Source organism: Oxyura jamaicensis, chromosome 2, assembly GCF_011077185.1.
Source record: "Oxyura jamaicensis isolate SHBP4307 breed ruddy duck chromosome 2, BPBGC_Ojam_1.0, whole genome shotgun sequence".
In the NCBI taxonomy this organism is placed as follows: Eukaryota; Metazoa; Chordata; class Aves; order Anseriformes; family Anatidae; genus Oxyura; species Oxyura jamaicensis.
In genome coordinates, this window is record NC_048894.1 from 20,944,649 (window position 1) to 20,964,875 (window position 20,227).

At 38.5% G+C, this 20,227-nt stretch overlaps 1 protein-coding gene across 5 annotated transcripts in view; it reads right to left on the reverse strand.

Moving 5' to 3' along the window:
* The window catches only part of CACNB2 (calcium voltage-gated channel auxiliary subunit beta 2), a 246,915-nt gene that overhangs the window by 226,096 nt on the left and 592 nt on the right, over positions 1-20,227 (reverse strand). For all 5 annotated transcript variants that reach the window (XR_004748786.1, XM_035319475.1, XM_035319473.1 and 2 more), the window contains exon 2: positions 8,931-9,023. Coding sequence is in view for 4 of the 5 variants with exons in the window: in XM_035319475.1 (XP_035175366.1) it covers positions 8,931-9,023 (93 nt within the window). In the remaining variant the exon portion in view is untranslated. The remainder of the gene's footprint in view (positions 1-8,930; positions 9,024-20,227) is intronic.

Consider the following 20,227-nt stretch of genomic DNA (forward strand, 5'->3'; position numbering starts at 1 on the left):
CTGAATTTCTGTCACAAAAGACAGCAGTCTCCTTATTCGTAGAACCAGAAGTCTAGTTTTCATGCTGTAAGAGCCTTTCCAAATTTCACAAATATTTTCTGGTTCAATCTGCAAAATAACTGAAAATTCAGAAATACCACTGGAGACAATAAGAAGAAAGATATAAAAGGCAGATATAGATATATTTCTCCCTTCACTTCACACGTCACCCCTTCTTTCAGCTCCCTGCTCATCTGCAAGAACCAATTCACTTTCCTACGCAAGGCTCGGTTATTCTATGAGTAAACCATTTGATGACAATCAGTTATTACTTAGGAGGCTACCAGTGTATGTGAAGCTTAGAATTAACACTGTGCATCTGAACAGAGATCAAACAACTCAGATATTCTATAAGACTGAATGTTAAGGAATGGCAGCTTTCCAGTTCTTCATATACATAGGATAGCTTCATGTCTTACTAGTTTTCAAGCCAATCGTATTTGGGAACTAAAATATTACATGCCTAGCAGTGAAAGGACATGCACTAATTGTGCACACGTGGATGTCATTCCTCAATTCAATGCCCAGGAAACCTTTTACTGTAAATTAATTTGAAGATTTACAGTTAATTTTAGCAGCAGTGGAACACAAAGCTTTTCTGTGCAACTACTATTCCAGCAAAGAAAAGGCTGAGTGTGATCAGACAAAGAAAGCAACATTCAAATCTAAAGAAACATATAATCAGTGTTGGAAGTACTGTCTGAATAAATAGGCCAGAAGATAGCTCTCTCTACTGCTACTGCCCATAAAACTGGCAACTTCATGAGTAATTGGACAGAAATGGCACTTGTATACCTTGTAATGTACCTCCTTAGTGACGTATGAAACCAAGCACTCCCGAGTTTGAGCAGGAATGCACTGGAATTGTGAAAGGCAAAAGACTCTGTAGATCCCTCTGGCTAATTGCAAAGTGCATTTCTTCACTCCCTGACCCCTGACAGTAACTAGAAAGGGTTCTGCTCCTTGCTGAAGTGAATATGAAGCAGCTTGCTGCACAACAGCCAACCAGGGTTCATTTTTCCTTGAAACTGCTTGTATTTTGGAGTCTAAGCTGACATTTGCTTTACAGAAGGACAAACTGTTTCCTTGTGTTAAATATTTGTTCCCAATCAAAACCATACAGCACAAACACAAGTCCTGAAAATCAATGTAATATTTAAAATAACAAAAATAATTTCAAATTTACTTCTCTGTGAAAAGAATGAAGTCAGCAGCTACATTTACTGCACATTTACATATAAGTATAAGCTTGAATTTTAAAAGTGGCTTATAGTACCTTATTTCTCAAACAAACAAACAAACAAAAAAAAACATTTGAAGACGGTGTTAATTTTTTATATATATATTGGGGACTGTTCCATTAAAATAAATAAATAAATCAGAAAAACAACCCCAGAACAAATCTACTCCAACTAAATAGGCCTGTAAGAAAAAATGTCAATGTAACGTATTTTTGACAGGTTTTGCATTAAATATAATTAAACATATGCAGTGGAAATCTCATCCTATTGCAGATATTTTGTAAGTCTGTGCTTATTGTAACTAGAAGACAGCTATGATAGCATATAATAGAAACTTACATCTAACCACAATGTTAAAATTATTATTTCAAGTAAGACAATGCTGCACATGAGAACCAGAAACCACAGTGAATTTCCTGGGAGAAGCAGGGGACAAAATAAACAAAACACTCGATTCTTGTTCAATCCTATTCCTTATTTTGTTCTTAACTCTTTACAACTGTGTAGTTTTTTTCTCATAGCTCCTGCATCTACAGGATTGACAAGCAGAAGCAAGGAGGTTCTCAGAGCAGCTGTAAGGCTTTGGTACATTTAGGTCATGCAAAAATACACTCAATTTAACTGTGAAAGAGAGACAGCCAGAGACTAATCACCATTCATGAAGACATTTGGCCAAAAAAAAAAAAAAAAAGCCTTAAGAACACACCATTATGCTCAAGCCTTTCTGTATACAGTTCATTATGATGGAAGTCTCCAACTGTACATTCAGCAACGTTGCAAAGATGATGCAAATGTCTACCATTTTGCCTAACTGCTTAAAACACCTCACATCTGCATGAGCAGCCATGCCCATGGCACAGAGGCAGCCCTGTCACCTGCAGAAATCTCTGGGACACACAAGTCCTGTCATGTCCTTCAAATGTCTCGCTACAAAGGGATGCATGTGATGCTACCAAACTTGGGTGCCAGCTATGGTATACCCTGAGTAGCCAGAAAAAAAAAAAAAAAAAAAATTACTTCTCACCCTGGCATACACGGAGGAGAAGCACAGAGCCAGGAGGCACGCATAAGATGGCAGCATTTGGAGCACTGAAGACAGACATGAGAGCAGGTCCAATAGCTGCCACCCACACAGATGTCATCTCTCACCTCAACTTATATCTCCCCATGTCCTCTCACAGAGGGCCATATACATCCTCTCAGACACCTCTGAACACTCACTCATCACCTCAAAAATCTCAAAAGCAGCTCTGGCAATCATCTCAGCAGCCACCAAGTATAAGCCCCATCTTCAAAATTTCATCGTTCTCACTGCTGCTTGGAAAAGGATGTGTTGACTTCAGCTGTTTGCGAAGTAACATCAAACGTATGTCAGTTCAAGGCTATAAGAAAGACTCCTAGCCTTCAGTTTTTAATAAAGTGTTATATTTAGTTGTTCTCCCCTGTAATTTTCTCATACCCTGCTATAAGAAGTATGGAAAGAGTAAACGGATGTATAAGAAGACTTTTTATGATGTCTTGCCTGTTTGTTTTGGTTAGAGGGTGTGTTTTTATGTGTGTGTGTGTTGTTATTTTTTTTAAACACATGGCAGCAGTTTGATTTCTATTCTTAGTAACCATTTGAGGCAAAAAGGGCCCATGAAAGAATTGAAGGCCGCAGATGAACTTCCTTTCCGCTGGGTTTTTTCTCAGCCATCTCCCCTCCAGTCACGCATGCCAAAATCCCGTGCTTTATAGGGGCATCTGTTCTATTCTCTCCTGGCCAAAAAAGGAGACTTTTCAAACCCTTACTGCAGATGAGGAAATGTATAGCCCAATGAGCCTACTGCAGTTTTCCCATGTACACAGAGTACTACACAGAGTGCAGTTTCACAACTGCCACCAAAAGGAAAGTGCCTTCCTCCTCCCTCCCCAACTCCTTCCTCCAGACCCATACTCCCAATCCGTTCCTTTCCTCAAATCTTTCCTCCTACTATGCCCCATATAGCTAGCTTTTACCACATGACAGAGGAAGTGATTTATCTGCCATGAATGAAACCCTAAATCAACAGCTGAATTGACATATTCTTATGAATCTCTACATTGCTCTAAATGCTTCACTCACTCTTCTTTTATCAACTTTGTATACTTCATATGACAAGAAATACATAAAATATAGTCTCTTTCCAATACAAGCACTACTCTTAGAGACATTATCTAATTTTATATCATAACAAATAGAGATTCACTGGATTTGACTAAAGACAGATTAATATTGCTTGACTCAAAAAGCGTATCACCCTGAAACAACACTGCCTGACCATTATTTATGGTTGCATGCTGGCATTAACAGCAAAGCTTGCCAGCTCCCACTACTGCGAAAAGAACAAAGCTGTACCAAAATCACACTCTACATGCAAACCATGACTTAAGGTGGCTTTGTCCAAGTTCAATACATTCCCTTCAAAACCCTGTATTTCACAGTGAAAAACATAAGATCCAGCAATTCCATCAAATTTAAAACCCACAGAACAAAGGTTTTAATCTGTTTCAGATGAGCAGACGCTGTAGTGTGTGTCATGTACAGCTTCAATGCAGCCACAATAGCAAGTGCAGGCCACAGGCATCACTGGCATTGCCTTCAGTGAAATCAGTATAAATCAGACCAGAAACACGATGAACTTAACAAAATATTCCCAGACAGAAGCTTCAGAAATAAAAGATGATAAAATTAAGCAGAGCAGTAGGTATATGTTTTCGTGTATTACAATCAGTGTTTGCACAATACCTCTAGAAATTTCTGACACACATCGTTTTATGTACAAAAGCTAAAGGCAAGCCTGAAAAGCTCCTTTTTTCTCTACAAGCGAAACACATCTCATAATTAAAGGCACACAAAGACTGTAAGAATATATTTAATTGCAAATGAGCCTTTTTAAATTTAGATATTCTGGCTAGCCACAATCTTGTTCACACACAGTCTTCATGAAGCAAGAATAGTGACAGCAGAGAAAGCACATGCAGTTTTTCAGCAGAAGATTGCTAGTCCTAGGCACTAAGACCAAAGCTAACGCCTGTCCCCAGGCTGCACTACCTCTTTGTGGCTCAGTCTGTAGATGCACAGACTGGCAGGCTGCATGTATGATCTTAATAAAACAGTTCTTCCACTCACAAAAAGGAAAATCAAAGCTAAGCTAAGCTATCTGGAAGAAAATCAATTAAAAGAATGGGAAGAAATTTCTGACACAGCTCGAGTCTCTGGTGAACTCAAGACTAAGAGGCTTGTTTATGAGCAAAACTAAGTCAATATTTTCAAATAGTTTTTCAGTGCAAATCTTAGTTTTACCATTCATAAAATTCAATAGGTAATTACACAGCTAGGCAAATGTCCTTAGAGGAAAGTAGCAGAATAATGAATTCCCTACATAATTATTTATAGCTGTGTTTTTGAGTGAACACAGTGTAACAGGCATCAAGCCAATACTTAAAGGAAAAAAAAAAAAAAAAAGATTTGTAAAACCTTAAATATTTCAGTAAGCAAGTCCATAGTCCACAGTCTATTTCACAGCCTAATCTGCCTTTGCAATACATAGAAATCCCAACAACTCAGACTGCCTCTGTGATTAATCATTAGGATTTAAAATAAAACCTTGACAAATACAGGTCCTGAAGTACAACCACTAAATATGTAATGCTATCAGAACATGCAATTTGCTTAAAATAATGTTGCTGGGAAGTACCACGGTGTTGTCTGCAAAATATTTTGTCTGATCCGTATTTTGAAAAACCCTTGGGAACAAAATCATTACCATGCATCAGTCAAAATGGCAGCAAGTACAGATCAGATTCAATTCAGTCTTTCATAGCTAACCCCAAGAACAAGCTGCTTATCACTCCAGAGCTCAGAAAAGATGATGAAAACTATATAACACAATGTTCTTTATCTCCCGAAAGACAACTGATTAAAGTTAGTTAGGAGCTGATTAAAACATGGTGTGCAGCGAGGCTTCTCCTTTCCAAATACACTGCGTAATTGCCAATACGAGTTCACAACACGACACAAGGAAAAAAAAAAAATTTCCCTCCCTATCCCTCTCCTGCTACTGAAAAGTCAAGCAGGAGATGCTCACAAGTGGAAGGAATGCCAAGCTGTTGTTATTTTCTTAAGCTCCAACTTCATAAATAACATTCTGGAGCCAAAATAGACAAATAATTCTGCTAATATTAACAGATTGGGATATAATCCAAAGCATTATCCTAAAACTTTATAGGTTTTCAGTAACACAAGAGAAAAATATAAATAAAAATCTATAACAGATAAAATTCACAGATGAGATTCAATTGGATGGAACAGAACCATTTTTAAATGTGCTCTTGCTTCAGTTTAATGATTCTTTTATATAAAGCTCTCCTCTATTTCAGTACTTTGAAAAACAAATTTAAATGGAAAAGATCATTGTGCATAGGGTTGTGCAGGGTGCATTTTATACTCCTTATACAACAGCAGGAATTTTTAAGCAATTTGAATAAAATGTCACTTTGTTCTTTGTCATTCAAATAAAACTAAGTTGGCATAGTTTTTACTACATAGTATTTGGTATGCATTGCAGGAAAGTTGCCAGGTGCACATACTGGAGCCAGAGGTGCGCATGTCCTTAAGGAAATAGTAAAATGCAAACACAATAAAGCTTTGTCAATGTAAGTAATAGACATTAACTTCCCTTGCAGCAGCTTTAACTTAAATGGCCATTGCCTTCCTGGATTCAGATGACTGAATCCTATACACAACTTGTTCTTGCCCAGCATCTCTACTGCCTTACACATACAGAACATTCTTTCAGGACTAGACATACTTCTCTTCTCTCTTCCAGCACCATTTCCCATCAATTCCTGCAACAAGAACCTGCATGACTTTCCCAGCTCTCCCAGTTTAAGGCCAGATCAGCTAAAGAAGACATTCTTCCAAACATTCCTCCTTCTTTATGAGTAATGTAGACAGCCCTTAGCAATAAATGTTCAGGACAATCAGGATTCCTTCTTGACTGCAGAAGGGAATATTTGTAAGGTTGCATATAAAAGTTGCAGAACAAGTTCAAAGTAAATGTGAAAGGAGACAGGAAGTGAGGGGGAAGGAAAAAAGTGGAGGAAAAAAAGGCAGTGATAGGCATCATGAGCACTGCTGAAACAAACAGGTTGTGTGTAACCATGTATAGATCACAGCAACGAAAAAAAAAAAAAAAAAAAAAAAAAAACACCTCTCCATAAAAAAATGACTTTCCAGTTTTAAGGTAAAATTAAAATAAAATAATTTGAAATAAATGGATTCATCATTGATTCTGTTGGCTTGGGGTTTATTTTTCTGCTGCTTTTCTGCAACATTTAACCATCTCAGTAGAAATAGCAATTTCTTGCACTCGCTTTTTCTCACAATTACATTCATTTATAGCATGTAAAATATCCTCCAAGGAAGACAGACACACAGATCAGGCAAGCACTGAGGGAAGGGCAGAGCAGCTGAGACAGCAGAAAGTGACTGCACCCGGTGGCTGGCGGCACATCTTCATTAATATGGGAAAAAAGCAAGCTGTCCCAGGGGGAGGATCAGAGCAGGTAAGTCCCTTGAAGATGCAATCTAAGCTCTGAAATAAACTCTGTACCAGCAACTGTGAAGATGCACTTCTGCTATACATCTGCTTCAACTTAATCTCTACCTGTACATATATATATATATATTATTTTTGGACAATGCAAAATAACATATATTTATCTGTTAACATCCCTTCACTATCTTCAGTCACAATACCATCTCAATACTGAGCTTTGCTTCAGTAATATATTAAATTTGATTTTTCCCTGACCCTTCAATATTATATCACTTGTGTAACTACTAAACTTAGATTTACCTCAGGGAATATATAAATCTCCTCTCTAAAAATCTGCACTTGACATAGTCACAGTCTACATTCCCCTCGTAGCAGTGGAAAAGATACAGACACTTTTAGACTGTAGCTCACCTACCCCGATTTGTAAGTTTGTTTTCAAAGATTTGATTAATCATGCCCCACACTCTATAGTCAGTCTGATCGCCACTGACTACAGGAATCCACCTCAACATCTATATGGAGTTTGATCATCCATCCTCCTTGCCCTGCTCCCATGAATGACAGCAAGAAGGGATATTTAAGACCAATTTCAGAACTCATTTAAGTAAACGAGAATGGCAAAGAACTGTGTGCAGCTGGTGTAAAATAAACACCCGTAGTCTGCTAAAAATGTTCCAAGCTGAGCTCAACATTCATGAGGAGGCTAAGGAAAACAGCAACACTGATTTCCTTACAAAGAATGCTTGGGACAGGGAGATCTGCTGCCACTCCTAAATGCTACTTTGACTGCTTTTTTTTTTTTTTTTTTTTTTTTTTTTCCAGAGTATTTTTAAACAGAACAAAATGCCATATATTAATAATTTATTGAACCAGGGTTCCTGCCTTCAGATTTTTTATTGCCGCTGACGAATTCTCATGATCAAGTAACATTTCAAACCTATGTCCAACAGACACTGAAATTTAATATGGACCTGCCTTTATCAAATCCACAGCCTATCACAAAATCTGCCAGCATGACTGCTGCAGGAAAAAGCAGAAATATTTTGTAAACAGAAGATGCATACTGAAACAACCAGTGTAACAGCAGTGGAGTCACTGAATGTTTTGAACTGGAGAAACACAGGAAGGCAAGCCAGGGAGAGGTAAGTCTGATGTCTCCTTATGGTAAAACCAAAAACTCTGCAATAAACCTCCTGAATTCCAGAAACCCTCCAAAAATGATGATAACGTCTACACTTGTAAAACCACAGCTTAAATCAGCAGGGCATGAAAACCTGTATTTCTCTTTGGACAGGCACGGTCAGAGTACTTTTCATGCTCTCCAGGTTTTTCTCCAACTTAAGCATGCAGAAATTCAATCTCCTTCCATGCAAGCACAGCCTCAGTAGCACTGGTCAGCAGCCAAAGACCACACCAGGCTCTGGATGCCCTTCACTGCATTTTTTATCACCTCTGTTGACCTGCTTGATCTGTTCTCCAACCACCCACACAGGTCTGGGTGGGTCCATGAGCCTCTGTGTGAAGGGGCACCCCAAACACACATGAGTAGGCACAGGCTATGGGAGCCTATAGCACCTCTCCATCCTCCACAGGCCTTTCAGCATCCTTACGATGGGCACAATGCTGCTAGGGATTTCCCCTCCAACCCATGTCTTAAAATAACACTGCGATGTGGGTGGAAAACACTGAAGTTAACACTGCCTTGCACAGCACTATTTTAAGCAGGAAATCCCTAGGACTGGTAGGGTTTTGATGCTTTCTCCCAAATGTTGCAACTTTAGGCGCTTCCGTCAGACTCCACCTCCTCCTTCTCCAGCTTTAATCACCTGACAGCATTACAGAAACAAAAATAATAGAAAACTACTATACATGGAAATGAATAAGAAATAAAAAAATATTTTTCTTCCAAGATCAAAACAATAGCAACCAAATATTTTTCCTTGTCTTGGCAGAGACCTTTGCTATTTCTCAGGCTACAGTATCACTTTTTGATTTGACAATTTGTAAAAGAAAATTATTTGAACATTAACATTAGCAAGTCTTCCAGTCTAAGCTGAAAAACACATACCTGGCGTACAAAACTGTTAGAGGTAGTGTCAGAAGATGTACTCCCATCTGAGCCTTTAAATCGGTTTTTTCTTCTTGCCCCTTTACTGTAAGACTGTTAAAAGGAAAGAAAAAAATAGAGATACTAGTTAGTTTATGTTACATAGACAGCTCTCAGTACAAGCATTATTGACGTCTGCTAGGCTAGCAGGGATTCAAATGATCAGTTTTGTGCCAATTAATAAGCACACATTGAGTAACTGATGGACTATGTGCATAAGTACTCACTAACACAACTAGATTTGGCCAATTGAGCCATGAATGTTTATTTTTCACATTCACATTTGAAGGACCATTTATAGACCTGTATATTTGTCGTATTATTCACACAAGTCATAACGATTAAAAAACACAGTTTATTTTGCAGCTAGCTTAAATACACAAACTAGGAAAGGTGATACTGGACCAGTCTCCAGTACATCACAGCTACGAGCCAAGTCAGAGGAGGGAACAGTAAACAGTAAGAAGTGACCAACAACTTGTTGATTCAAACAACTATTAAACACAGTTGAAGTAAGGAAAAGTAGCATAATAAATAAATAAAGAAGTACGAAATATCTAGCTAGAAAACGAATAAATATATAACTAAAAAGACATCAAAAGACATGAATTTTATCTAATAAGAAATCAAAAATACAAAGGGAGAAAGCAATTGTTGGCTGAAGTAAAAATTATTAAACTATGTCTTGGAAACACAGCAAATGGCCAACACCCCCTCCCAAGTTACTTGTTCTGTGAGATGAACACAAACCATCAATAAATACTGTAAAACGTTAAAAAAAAAAAAAAAAAAAAAAAAAAAAGAGAGAGAGAATTTAAAACCATGCTATTTGCAAGCACTTATTTTTGGGATGACTGCAAACCATGTTATGACACCATCTTGAACCCTTCCCAGAGCATCCCCTCCTGGTAAAGCAAAATTCCAAAGATTGATTCTGCACAACTACATTGAGATACACCCCTTTGTATCTAGTCATGTTTCTTAAGTTCATCTAAACTTGCAACAAAACCATGTCTTGACTATTTCAAATATTATTTTCCTCAAGATTGATAAATGCAATTTTGTCTCACTCATCACTCTACTGTAAAGGTCATTTTACTAATCCATCTCTCTAGATCACGTCTCCTGCCTTTAAATACCTCCCACAGTTCCCTGCAATAAATAGGGTCTTTGTCTTCACTTTCAAGGTCTGCCTCGGCTTATTCCCAATCTTAGCTCTCATCTTGCATTCAGCACTGAACTTTCAAGTTCTACAATAAGTCAGGGAGAAAACAAAAACAAAAACAAAAATAACTACCAGCTCCATCACCTACACAATAAATTTTCAGTGAATTGTTTCATATCTTCCCCCAGAATATCTCACAGTCCTTCTCCCAAGAATAAAAATTCCTTTACAGAAATCTCATTGTTCTCCTTAAAACATAACAACAAAACCTCTTGATAAGAATGTGCTAGTGTGCTGATACATCCACAACAATATACTAATTAGTTATATTATTTATCCATTGTTATTTCCTAGAATTCCAAGTCCATGAATCTGCATCCTGTTGCTGTCTTTGGCCCTAAGCTGCTGGTGTTGGTCCTGCATTTAGACACCATAAGAAAACTATGATCAGCTTATTGGCGAACGTGCCTATGAATGTATTACAACACAACACTCCTGGCAAGATGGCCCTGAGACAGCAAACCCCGGGATAAAACTGTGCTTGGGTGCATCAAGCATGTTCCTCACTGAGTTTGGGCAATCTTCAGAGCACCATGCTGAGTTTTGGGCATGAGTCCCATCAGTTTTCATAACAGGCAAGGATGGGTTCCTGCGCAGGCTTGGAGGCACACTTAAAATGTCATACTGGCAGATTTTTAAGATCATGACCTCAAAATCTGAGCTTTAACTCATAGCTAACACACGATAAATACGACAGAATAGTTTGGAGTCTAAAAGTAACTGTGGAGGATGACAAATAGCCACTACTAACTTAAGATCATTTTTCAAATCAATAAATGCAGATAACTTGTCTCCATGTGATGTAACAGAACAATCTCAGGCTGTATCTGAACTGTTAATGTTGACTCTGGGGGGCTCCAGAGCACTGGCTGAACTCTGGTATTATACCAATATTTTAAAAAGAATGACTCAAGTAACAATAGATCTGTCAGTCTGGCACTGACTGTCAATAAAATAACTTAATATCTGTTATGCTACTGAAATAATTTTCCCCAAAATATGGATTTATGGCCAAGCTACTTTGCCAAATTAGTAAGATTTAAAAAAAAAAAAGAGAGGTTGTGGAATCTCTGTCCTTGGAGATCTTCAGAAACCATCTGGACGAGGTCCTGGGCAGCCTTGGTGTCCCTGCTTGAGCAGTGGGCTGGCCCAGATGACCTCGAGCAATCCCTTCCAGTCTCATCCACTCTGGTATTCTGTGAAAACTGAACTGCATGTGATTTCATACTATACACATTATTTAAGGCAGAACTATACAAAAATCAGCATGCTGCTCATTATGGGGATGAAAATATGACTTTCTGATGAGTCAAGTAAGTCACAAAATGTAAAATGAAAATTGAGGAATGATTTCACATGGTTGCATTTCTAAAAGGGATCTTTGACAACAGAACATTTTGGTAATACAAAGGACTTCATAAATCTGTAAGAATAAAAAGTAGATTGGAAGCACTGTTAACAGAGCATTATTCAAATTATTTTCCAATTACTGTTAGAATAGACAGTTCTTAGAGTACTGTCTTTTTCCACACAATACAATAGAATACTGAGGTACATAAAATATAAAAAAATATCTTTGACATTGATGGTTTTTAAATAAAACAACTGATTTTAATCAAAATTTACCAGTTATTAAAAATTGCTACTAATGAAGTAATTATGATGGCACAGTTACTTGTCAACATTCTGACCATCTTTTCTCCATTTTTGGTGGAAGGATATTAAAATGTTTTAAGAAAAAATAAAGAATTCAAAACATCCACATATCAGTTCAGAAATATAAAGAAACTACACAAAGATCACAGTATCTAGGCAATTTCATAATGTACACTGTAATATTGTGTAATCCCCAAGGAGATACTAAAAAAATGTACATATATTACCTTCTACAGTCACATTCCTGTATTTGTACCTAGTTTCTTCAAAATATACTTATAGAATCATATTACAAGTTTTATAATGCAAAATATTACTCCAATGGCAAAACAGGGACTGTATCTAGAGTTATGAGGGTAAAATAAACAAGACCAGAATAAAAATGCATTACACAGACAAACTACTTCTCTACCTGCATAGCAACGAGAGCATTTATTTCAGGCAACATCACAGTGCAAATACACCTCAAACTCACACTTACCTTGATTTTTCAGTTGCTGTTTTTATTTATTTATTTATCTATTTACTTGTTTATTTATTTTGTGTGCACAGCAGCCTGCACATTTTTGTTCTAGCCTTATTTAAGTGAAAACTATTCAAGGACACAAACTGAATGCTAACTTTACACAGAAGAAATGTTTGACATGATGGCAGGCCACGTCTACAGGGTGTAGGGACAGTCAGTCTTAACAGCTGCTTTTTTGCATGGACTGATTCTGAATTAGAGGAAAGGGGGTCAATTTCAGCATATGTGACTTGACGGCTGTTTTTGTTATTTTAAAGGTTACCAGTCTGGGATTATATTTGTCTTCTAGGCCTTCCAAGTTTATTTCCAAAGTCATAAATGTCTGAAACTTTGTTCTAAACGTATGATGAGTCTTTCACAAACAAACAGGTTTAAAAAAAGTATTAAACGTCTCTGTCATATGGAAAATCATGAATCCTTGTGTCATATTCATTGTTTTGTTTTTTTTTTTAATGTTTTTATTTTTTATTTTTTTTAGCCATAAGTGCTTATTGCAAGAACAAGACCTTTGTACCATAATAATAATAATATTAATAATAAAAAAAATCTTCCAGTTACTTGCAATTCTGGAAAAAAAAAGAAAAAAAAAAAATTCCCACAATGAATCCAATATGTTACTGTGATTTTTATATTACAATAAGTTGCCTTATCTATGTTCTGTGCAGCAGTTGGCTGTAATTAGGTAGCTAAAAATAAAGGGCTGAATCACGACATGCAGACATTGGCCAGCAAAAGCAGCAACCTGGGGCAGCCGTCCTTAAACTACACAGTAGTCCTGCCTACCAGAACAGCCATAAACCCTGCACAACCAGCTGCCTATGCCATCCCATAACTTGAGTCAGCTAATTTTAATACAAAAGATTTCAGCCCTATAAACAAGACTGTTTACATAGAAAGTTTGCTGATGAAAACATTCCCACTGGATTTCAGCATAACTTCTTACACAAATGAACTTATGTATACATGTAAGTGTTTACAAGATCAAAACTGTAGCATGGTTTATCAGTCAGATGTGTGAAGTTTTTTTAAAACTGGTGGAGTTGCCAGAGACAAGAAACACAACACATGCATTTATGTTCTACAGCTTCTTAAAGTATCTAGCAGAATATGTGAAGCCTTAAAGACAAAAAAAAATAATCATACCACAGTCATCTTGCAAAAAACATTTCATCAACAGAGCCTTAACGAAGCAAAGACTGCTTTCCAACTCTGACGTGAAAGTACATTGTGCAACTTTTATTCGTCCCATGTAATCAAACAAAATATAGGAATCATATGAAGTATTAGAGGCAAGAACAGCAGTTTCCTGATAATTAACAGTTTCATATACAACTACCTCAAGTTATTGCAAACAGATGAGATTAGTGTTGCTCAGTGAAACCCTTTAATTTTAATGAGGTTCTGCCTCAACACATGAAAAGCATCCATCTGTAACATTTAATCCTCTGACACACATGACAAGCAGGAGGCATGGTTTATCACTACAGTAAAATACTGTCATCTGGAAGAGGTAATAGAACATTTCAAATGACCAACTATCTACATCTAAGGAACTGATCTTCAGTGAAAGTCTTAAAAAACGCCCTTCCCAAGCAACCACTTCAATGGTATTTTATACAAAGAGAAGTATACACAGGGTAAGCCTGAACCTTTACTAACTACAATGGGTAGAATAGCATCAGTCATTGAGACTGATACCATGGTTAGTGGCAAAGATGAACTGTTAAAAAACTAGCCTGCTGGTCCTATTCAAAGAATAAAATAAGGTGTGGAAGATTTATGCATCAAAATCAAATTCGATTCGGGTCTTGAAACAGCAAATGATGCAAGGAAGGAACTGGAGAGAACAAAACTAGGAAATCAAAAATAAAATCCAGAGCTGGAATGAAGCTTACATGATCTCAGATGAACAAATGATCAATTACAAGGATCAATAGAATACCTAGAGGTAAGGGAAATGAGTGACCCCCTGAAAGAATAAAGATTTTATAGAAAAGTCAGAAATTAAAGTGTACAGTAAGTATTTTTCCTCCCCATGCAAAAACTTTGAAAGATATTTTAAAATGCCCATGTCCCAGTTTATATATATATATATATATATATATATATAAAGTCATTAGGTATAATGGGTCAGCTACAGGAAGAGGCATGAATATTTCTGATCTTTGCACCTCAAATCTCACTAGTTTCATAAAGCAGGGGTGGTCAATCTTCAGACAGTACAGCTGAGGATTGGAAGGCATACACAGACATCAATGATAAGCTTCCCAGGACTCCACGTCTCCATTCCGCAATAGTAATGGAGACAGTAAAGAAATGATTGGCATAGAAACATATCCTGGCTTGCCTCTGTCTCAAGGCTGGGGTTTCTGGTCACCCAACGTACCCAACACTAGTGCAGCCCTGTAATAGGTATGCAGCTCTGTGACATACCTTCAGTGAAGAAATTGCCGGAGGAGCACAGACTCATGTTCCCATGGCAAAGAAGAATCCCAAGCTTAGGTGTCAAAACCTGGGTTTCTTCAAGTAAACACCATTTGCTATAACACAGTTCAGAGAAGACAATGGGTTCCCTTGAGAAATACTATCAAGGTGAGGATCTCCATATACAGTCATTGAGTTCACACAAGCTACAATGCTGAGTCTGCCAAGTCCATTCCACAGTCCTTTAAAATCTTATACCTACATCAATCAAACAAACAAACCAAAATAAAACAAAAGAAACACCAACAAAACATTTGACAGATGATTCTTTCCTCTCCAAAAACAAACAAACAAAAAACAAACAAACAAACAAACAAACAAAAAAAAAAAAACATTTCTGCTGAGAAATCTTAGAATCTTAGATGCTCCTCTCTGCTGGCTGGTGCTGGCTTGCCAACACTGCAACTAGAAAACTAGAAATAGCCTGATTCTCACCAGTCCCTATGCTTCTGAGCCATCTCCCAGTGCTCTTGCCCTGGCCCCAGGCCAGGTCACCCATATTTTCCACTCCACCAGACCTGGCCTGCTCTCCTCCTCCCCAATAACCCAAGAAACCACCTTGGTCAAAATATGCTGCCCGTCCCCCCATTACACCAATGATGAACATTTCTGCTCCCCACTTGTAAAAACAGGAGCAGATAACATCACTAGGCATTGGAGATTATGTACAAGCCCCACTGTGCCTCCTGCAGCTTCTTAAGCTTGGATGCTATAGTCATAGGCCACGTGCCTGCTCCTCCCCGCATGCTCTCCAGGGATTTCTGTATTTCTCTTACACAAGTAAACAGCAGAAGAGATCTGACTGTGACAGAAAGAGATTTGCAGGGAAGCACAGCCAGCTACAGGGCAGCTTCCCCCTGCCTTGCTGACAGAGACTAAGGCAAGCCCTCGGAGGGCAAGAAGGCTGATTTCAGTTGCTTTGTGTTATTTTGAAACTCTTCTGCCCTGGCACAGAAAAGAACTGAGAAAAAGAAGCAGAAGTATCTGAGACTCCAGAGAAGCCAAGCTTGGAAGCATACAGGAACTTTTTATCCATAACAGTTTGAAATTATAAACCTAGAGACAAAACAAGACAAAAACAGAGATCGCCTCTAGAAAATGGCTAACATACTCAAACAGGTTAGGAGTGAAGCTGCTGGATTGTTTCAGAGGGATTTCACAGTCTAGAAAAATGTAAAAAACAATAACTATAACCCACATATGCTAATAATGTGCAATACCCAAGTGGCAAATAAATGTCTCCGGAAGAGACGACCACTCAAGAGCTCTACCTATTATTGGTGAAATTTGGGACAATGTAAAATAACCCCTATGAGCAAAGAAGAATCATCAGAAAAGTAACAGCTGAAACTTGAAGGGCTTTCTCTAGTCAAAGACTAATAAAATGTATTTTTGTCAGCAAGGACTACGATGCCGAAAGGAGGTTAGCACGTTGGGAGAGAAAACACTACCTCTTGCCTAGGACCATGAGAAAGTCCAATGAATGGAGTTTGACTTCATCTCTTCTTCATTTGTATATACTCTGTTAGGCTCCAGCAAGATTGGATCTGGCTTGCAGGAATGCTGCCAGAAGAGAGTAAAACCTTCCATGCCTCCATAATAAATGGCTATTGTTATTATTTAAGTAAGAAAAGGGGTATAAAATTTGTTTGTTTATCACTTACAACATAGTCTCACAAGTTAGTACTAGGAAATACACTGTTGCAAAATGTTTATTTGAAGAACAGGTAAACAGGGTGTGAATTGTGATAAATCAGCTTAGCTGAAACAGAGCAGCAGAGGGCACTGTGATTAGTCTCCAGAGAATAAATCTCTGGTTATTCCCTTTATTTCTCATTACCACAAGACAGGCAGGGAGGGGATGGTGCTATGTAACTGAAAAGACAGCTGGAGATCCAGGAAGGACAACAGTCATAGCCAGGGCCAAATAACTAAGCTGATGTTCTGGAGCCACCAGAATGCACGCTGCTCTAAAATTCATGTCAGCACCAGTCATGGTTAATACAGAATGAAAAATGAGCAAGCCCATCCCTAACCCCATGCCTGCAGTTCACCTTCAGCAATGCAAGCTTCAGCTGCTGCTGGGCTCAGGGCAGAAGGCAGCTTCCACATGCCACAAGCAAGTGCTCCTGGGACGATGCAGCCTTTAGACTGGGAAGGGAAGCCTTCAGACTCTTAACACGGAACAGTATCAGAGCATAAGGGAAATCTAAATGCAAGTGAAGGAGCTGAGGAAAACAATCAAGAAGGGAACAGTTTTCATTTAAAATGTGTCAGGTTGTTATGACCTGCATTGACAGATGATAGATAACAAAGCAAGAAAAAAAACAGGAGGAAAATGATAATGGGGAATAGGGAGGAATTCATCCAGGGAAGGCTACCTCCTCCCTCAGCAAGGTAGCCTATAGTTAGTTGCCTGGTAAAAGGTTTCATTATATTTTCTTTGAAATATCCCACCTTATTTCCTGATCTGACTTGCTTTGACCATTCCTATGACACAACCCAGGAAGCTGTAGGATGAGAAAAGAGAAATTGAATCCAACGATTTCTGGGAATTGATGGACTCTGAAGTAGGGTCAGAAAAAAAATAAATAGCGGGGGAGGAAAGGAGAAGAAGAGGGATCAAGAATTACCATGAAAGGAATTAATATGCTATGTTGTAATATATTATAAACAAATCAGCATAGTATCTGCATTAATTAAAATGACTAATCTGAATATTCTAGTAATTCAGATTTCTAGCTTTGAGAGGTACTTGAAATAAAGATTTAAATAAGGCAATGAAGTTGATTTTTTAAAAATCAGATACAGATCATCACACTAATACATTTCAACTGTTTGCTTCTTTTGTGATTTTTGAAAAGCAATTGCTGAGTTTATTACAGAAGGGTCACATCTAAAACTACTAATTTGTACTGACATATGCATGGACATTGTGAATAGCGTAACTGTTAGCATGTGCAGACGTGGACAAAAACAGGCATCTAAAGGTATATCACAAGCCCTGTATGGACTCAGATCACAGAGAGTACCTGGAACTATGTATTTATAGTAATATAGACCTAAAAGCCACACTATTCTAGGTAATACAGAAACAAACATAAATACTTTGCCCCCAAGGTTATTCTATTGCAAAGAAATTCTCAGGAAAAGTATGGTGTGATTGCCAGGATCAACACCTATAGGGATTTTATTTTTTTTTGCAGATGTTATTAGAAAAATACATTATAAAAATAAGAAATAGATTATTTTTTTTCAGACTATCTAGGAATAGCTCACATATTTAAGAATCTTTTAAGAGAAATTGCTTCCTGAGTGTTAACTATATTCATGCCTCTGCCAAGCGGTGACAAGTTTGGCCAAAATCTATGGACAGGCATGATATAGTCCTAGATATCAACCATGATGCACAGCCAGATTAAAAGAGATCCTCAGCTTTGCAGAAGTAAAATTATTGAATAAAAGAAATTTTGAGGCTTGTTACAAGTATACAAAGGCTCTTTAATTATATTTTGCTAAATCATGATTACCAGAAGTAGTACTTCGAAGTGAATACTTTTAGGAGTGATATCACTCCATAAGCTTGCATGTATTTTTTCCTTCCAGATGCATTACTTACTTGGCATGAAATGTTTCTAGGATTGATACTCAGGTTCCTCAGTGAAAAAGATAGCAGTGGGCATAACTGAAGGACTTGTAGGCAATCTACTTAATGATTCACATGCACTCATTAAGCTTCTCCTTCTCACTGTGAGCATTTTCTAAAGCAGCGAGATCTTACCATATTGATTTTATGGAAATCACGTTAATGGAGCAAAACCCCAAATCAGAGTAATTGTCTCAGTGCAGCGCATGCTAAGGAATTAACTGAACGTTATTATTCAGACAAAGAGCTCTTTTGTTTCCATAATCTTATTCCTTCCACACCAAAGGTTTATGTACGACTGGAATATGTATATATGGAGAAGATGTGATTCTTGTTTTGCCTGATAGACTTTGGTTCCAAAACCTGAAAATTACTCACTGAGCCAAAAAGCTGAATTACCACTCTCTTAAAAAGTAGATCTTTTTGGCTGTAGGTGTTCAGAAACCAATTCTATAAAATACAAGTACTTTATCTGAAACACAAATACTGTAGGTGTTCACAAACTATCCTTCCTCTCTAAACAGAGGTTCTTTATACCTAGTTAAAAGGAGGGGTGAAAACCAATTTTATGATCAGTATTTGACATGTATCCATAGTAGTAAGGCACCATATGATTTGACAGTCACCAATCTGTGCTTAGGGCTGAAAAGATATAAAAATGGGGCTATTTGTAGGTCAGAAATTAGTTCCCTTGCCACCGCTTTTGGAGAAGCTGGCAAAGCATATGGCCCTACTGCAATATCTGTTCTGCGCTTGGAGACTGCAGTCAAATTCACATCCAAAGAGACACTTTTTCAGCTTAATCTAGCCTCTGTTTCAATGCCTAGATTTTGTTCATCTGTCACCAGTCCCCAGTACCTAAAGATCACTCAGCGAGTCTTTTGAGACTGACAGCATTTTCCTGTGGCAATCAAGCACTCCTGTGATGATACTGGACTGCCTTTTCAAAGAAAATAAAGCACCAGGGATAGCTTTGGCAGCAGCAAATAAAACTGCCACCCCAAAAGGGAAAAAACTCAGTCCGAACGAGAACAAGCATGTTTGTAATTTAAAACGTACGCAATCGGATTTTACCACCCTTTTACTGGGTTTAAAAATAGCACCGAAAGTCTTTGTAGCCAACTATTGCAAACTCGAAGATATTATGCAACGTTCGTATATTAAACAGGAACCACCTTTCAAAATAGAGCCTTTACCAGGCGCACTGATATCCCCTCCGTCTTCCTCTCCATACCCCTCTCCACCTGAAGGCAGCCTGCTCGGCCCGAGTCGTTAAAATCTCCGAGCTGACTGTACAACCACCTTCGGCACGCTAATCAAGCAGCTGAAATCTGCAGCGTGCTCAGCACCTCCGGCCCCCCGGCAGTGGTGCTGGGCCAGCAGCAGGGATCCTTCCCCCAGCCACAGAGGCTGTTCCCAGCCTGCATACCCGATGGGGCCGGGGCAGCAGCGCGAGGCGAGCATCAGGTAGAGGCACAACAGGTCCCTGCAGAATCCCAGCCGTGATTTATACGTGCACCGCGAACATCCCAGCGGCAGCACATCCCTACGCACCTACTCAACGGGTAACCGCAGGCTTCTTGGGTCTGCGGCGCCGAGCATCCCGCCGGACGCCTTAACCAAGCGCCCTTTAGGGGAGCAGGGCGGCCGAGCAGAGCCGTCAAACTTTGTTGTGCCGGCGGGGGGGGGGGGGGGGGGGGGGGGGTGGGGGGGGGGGGGGG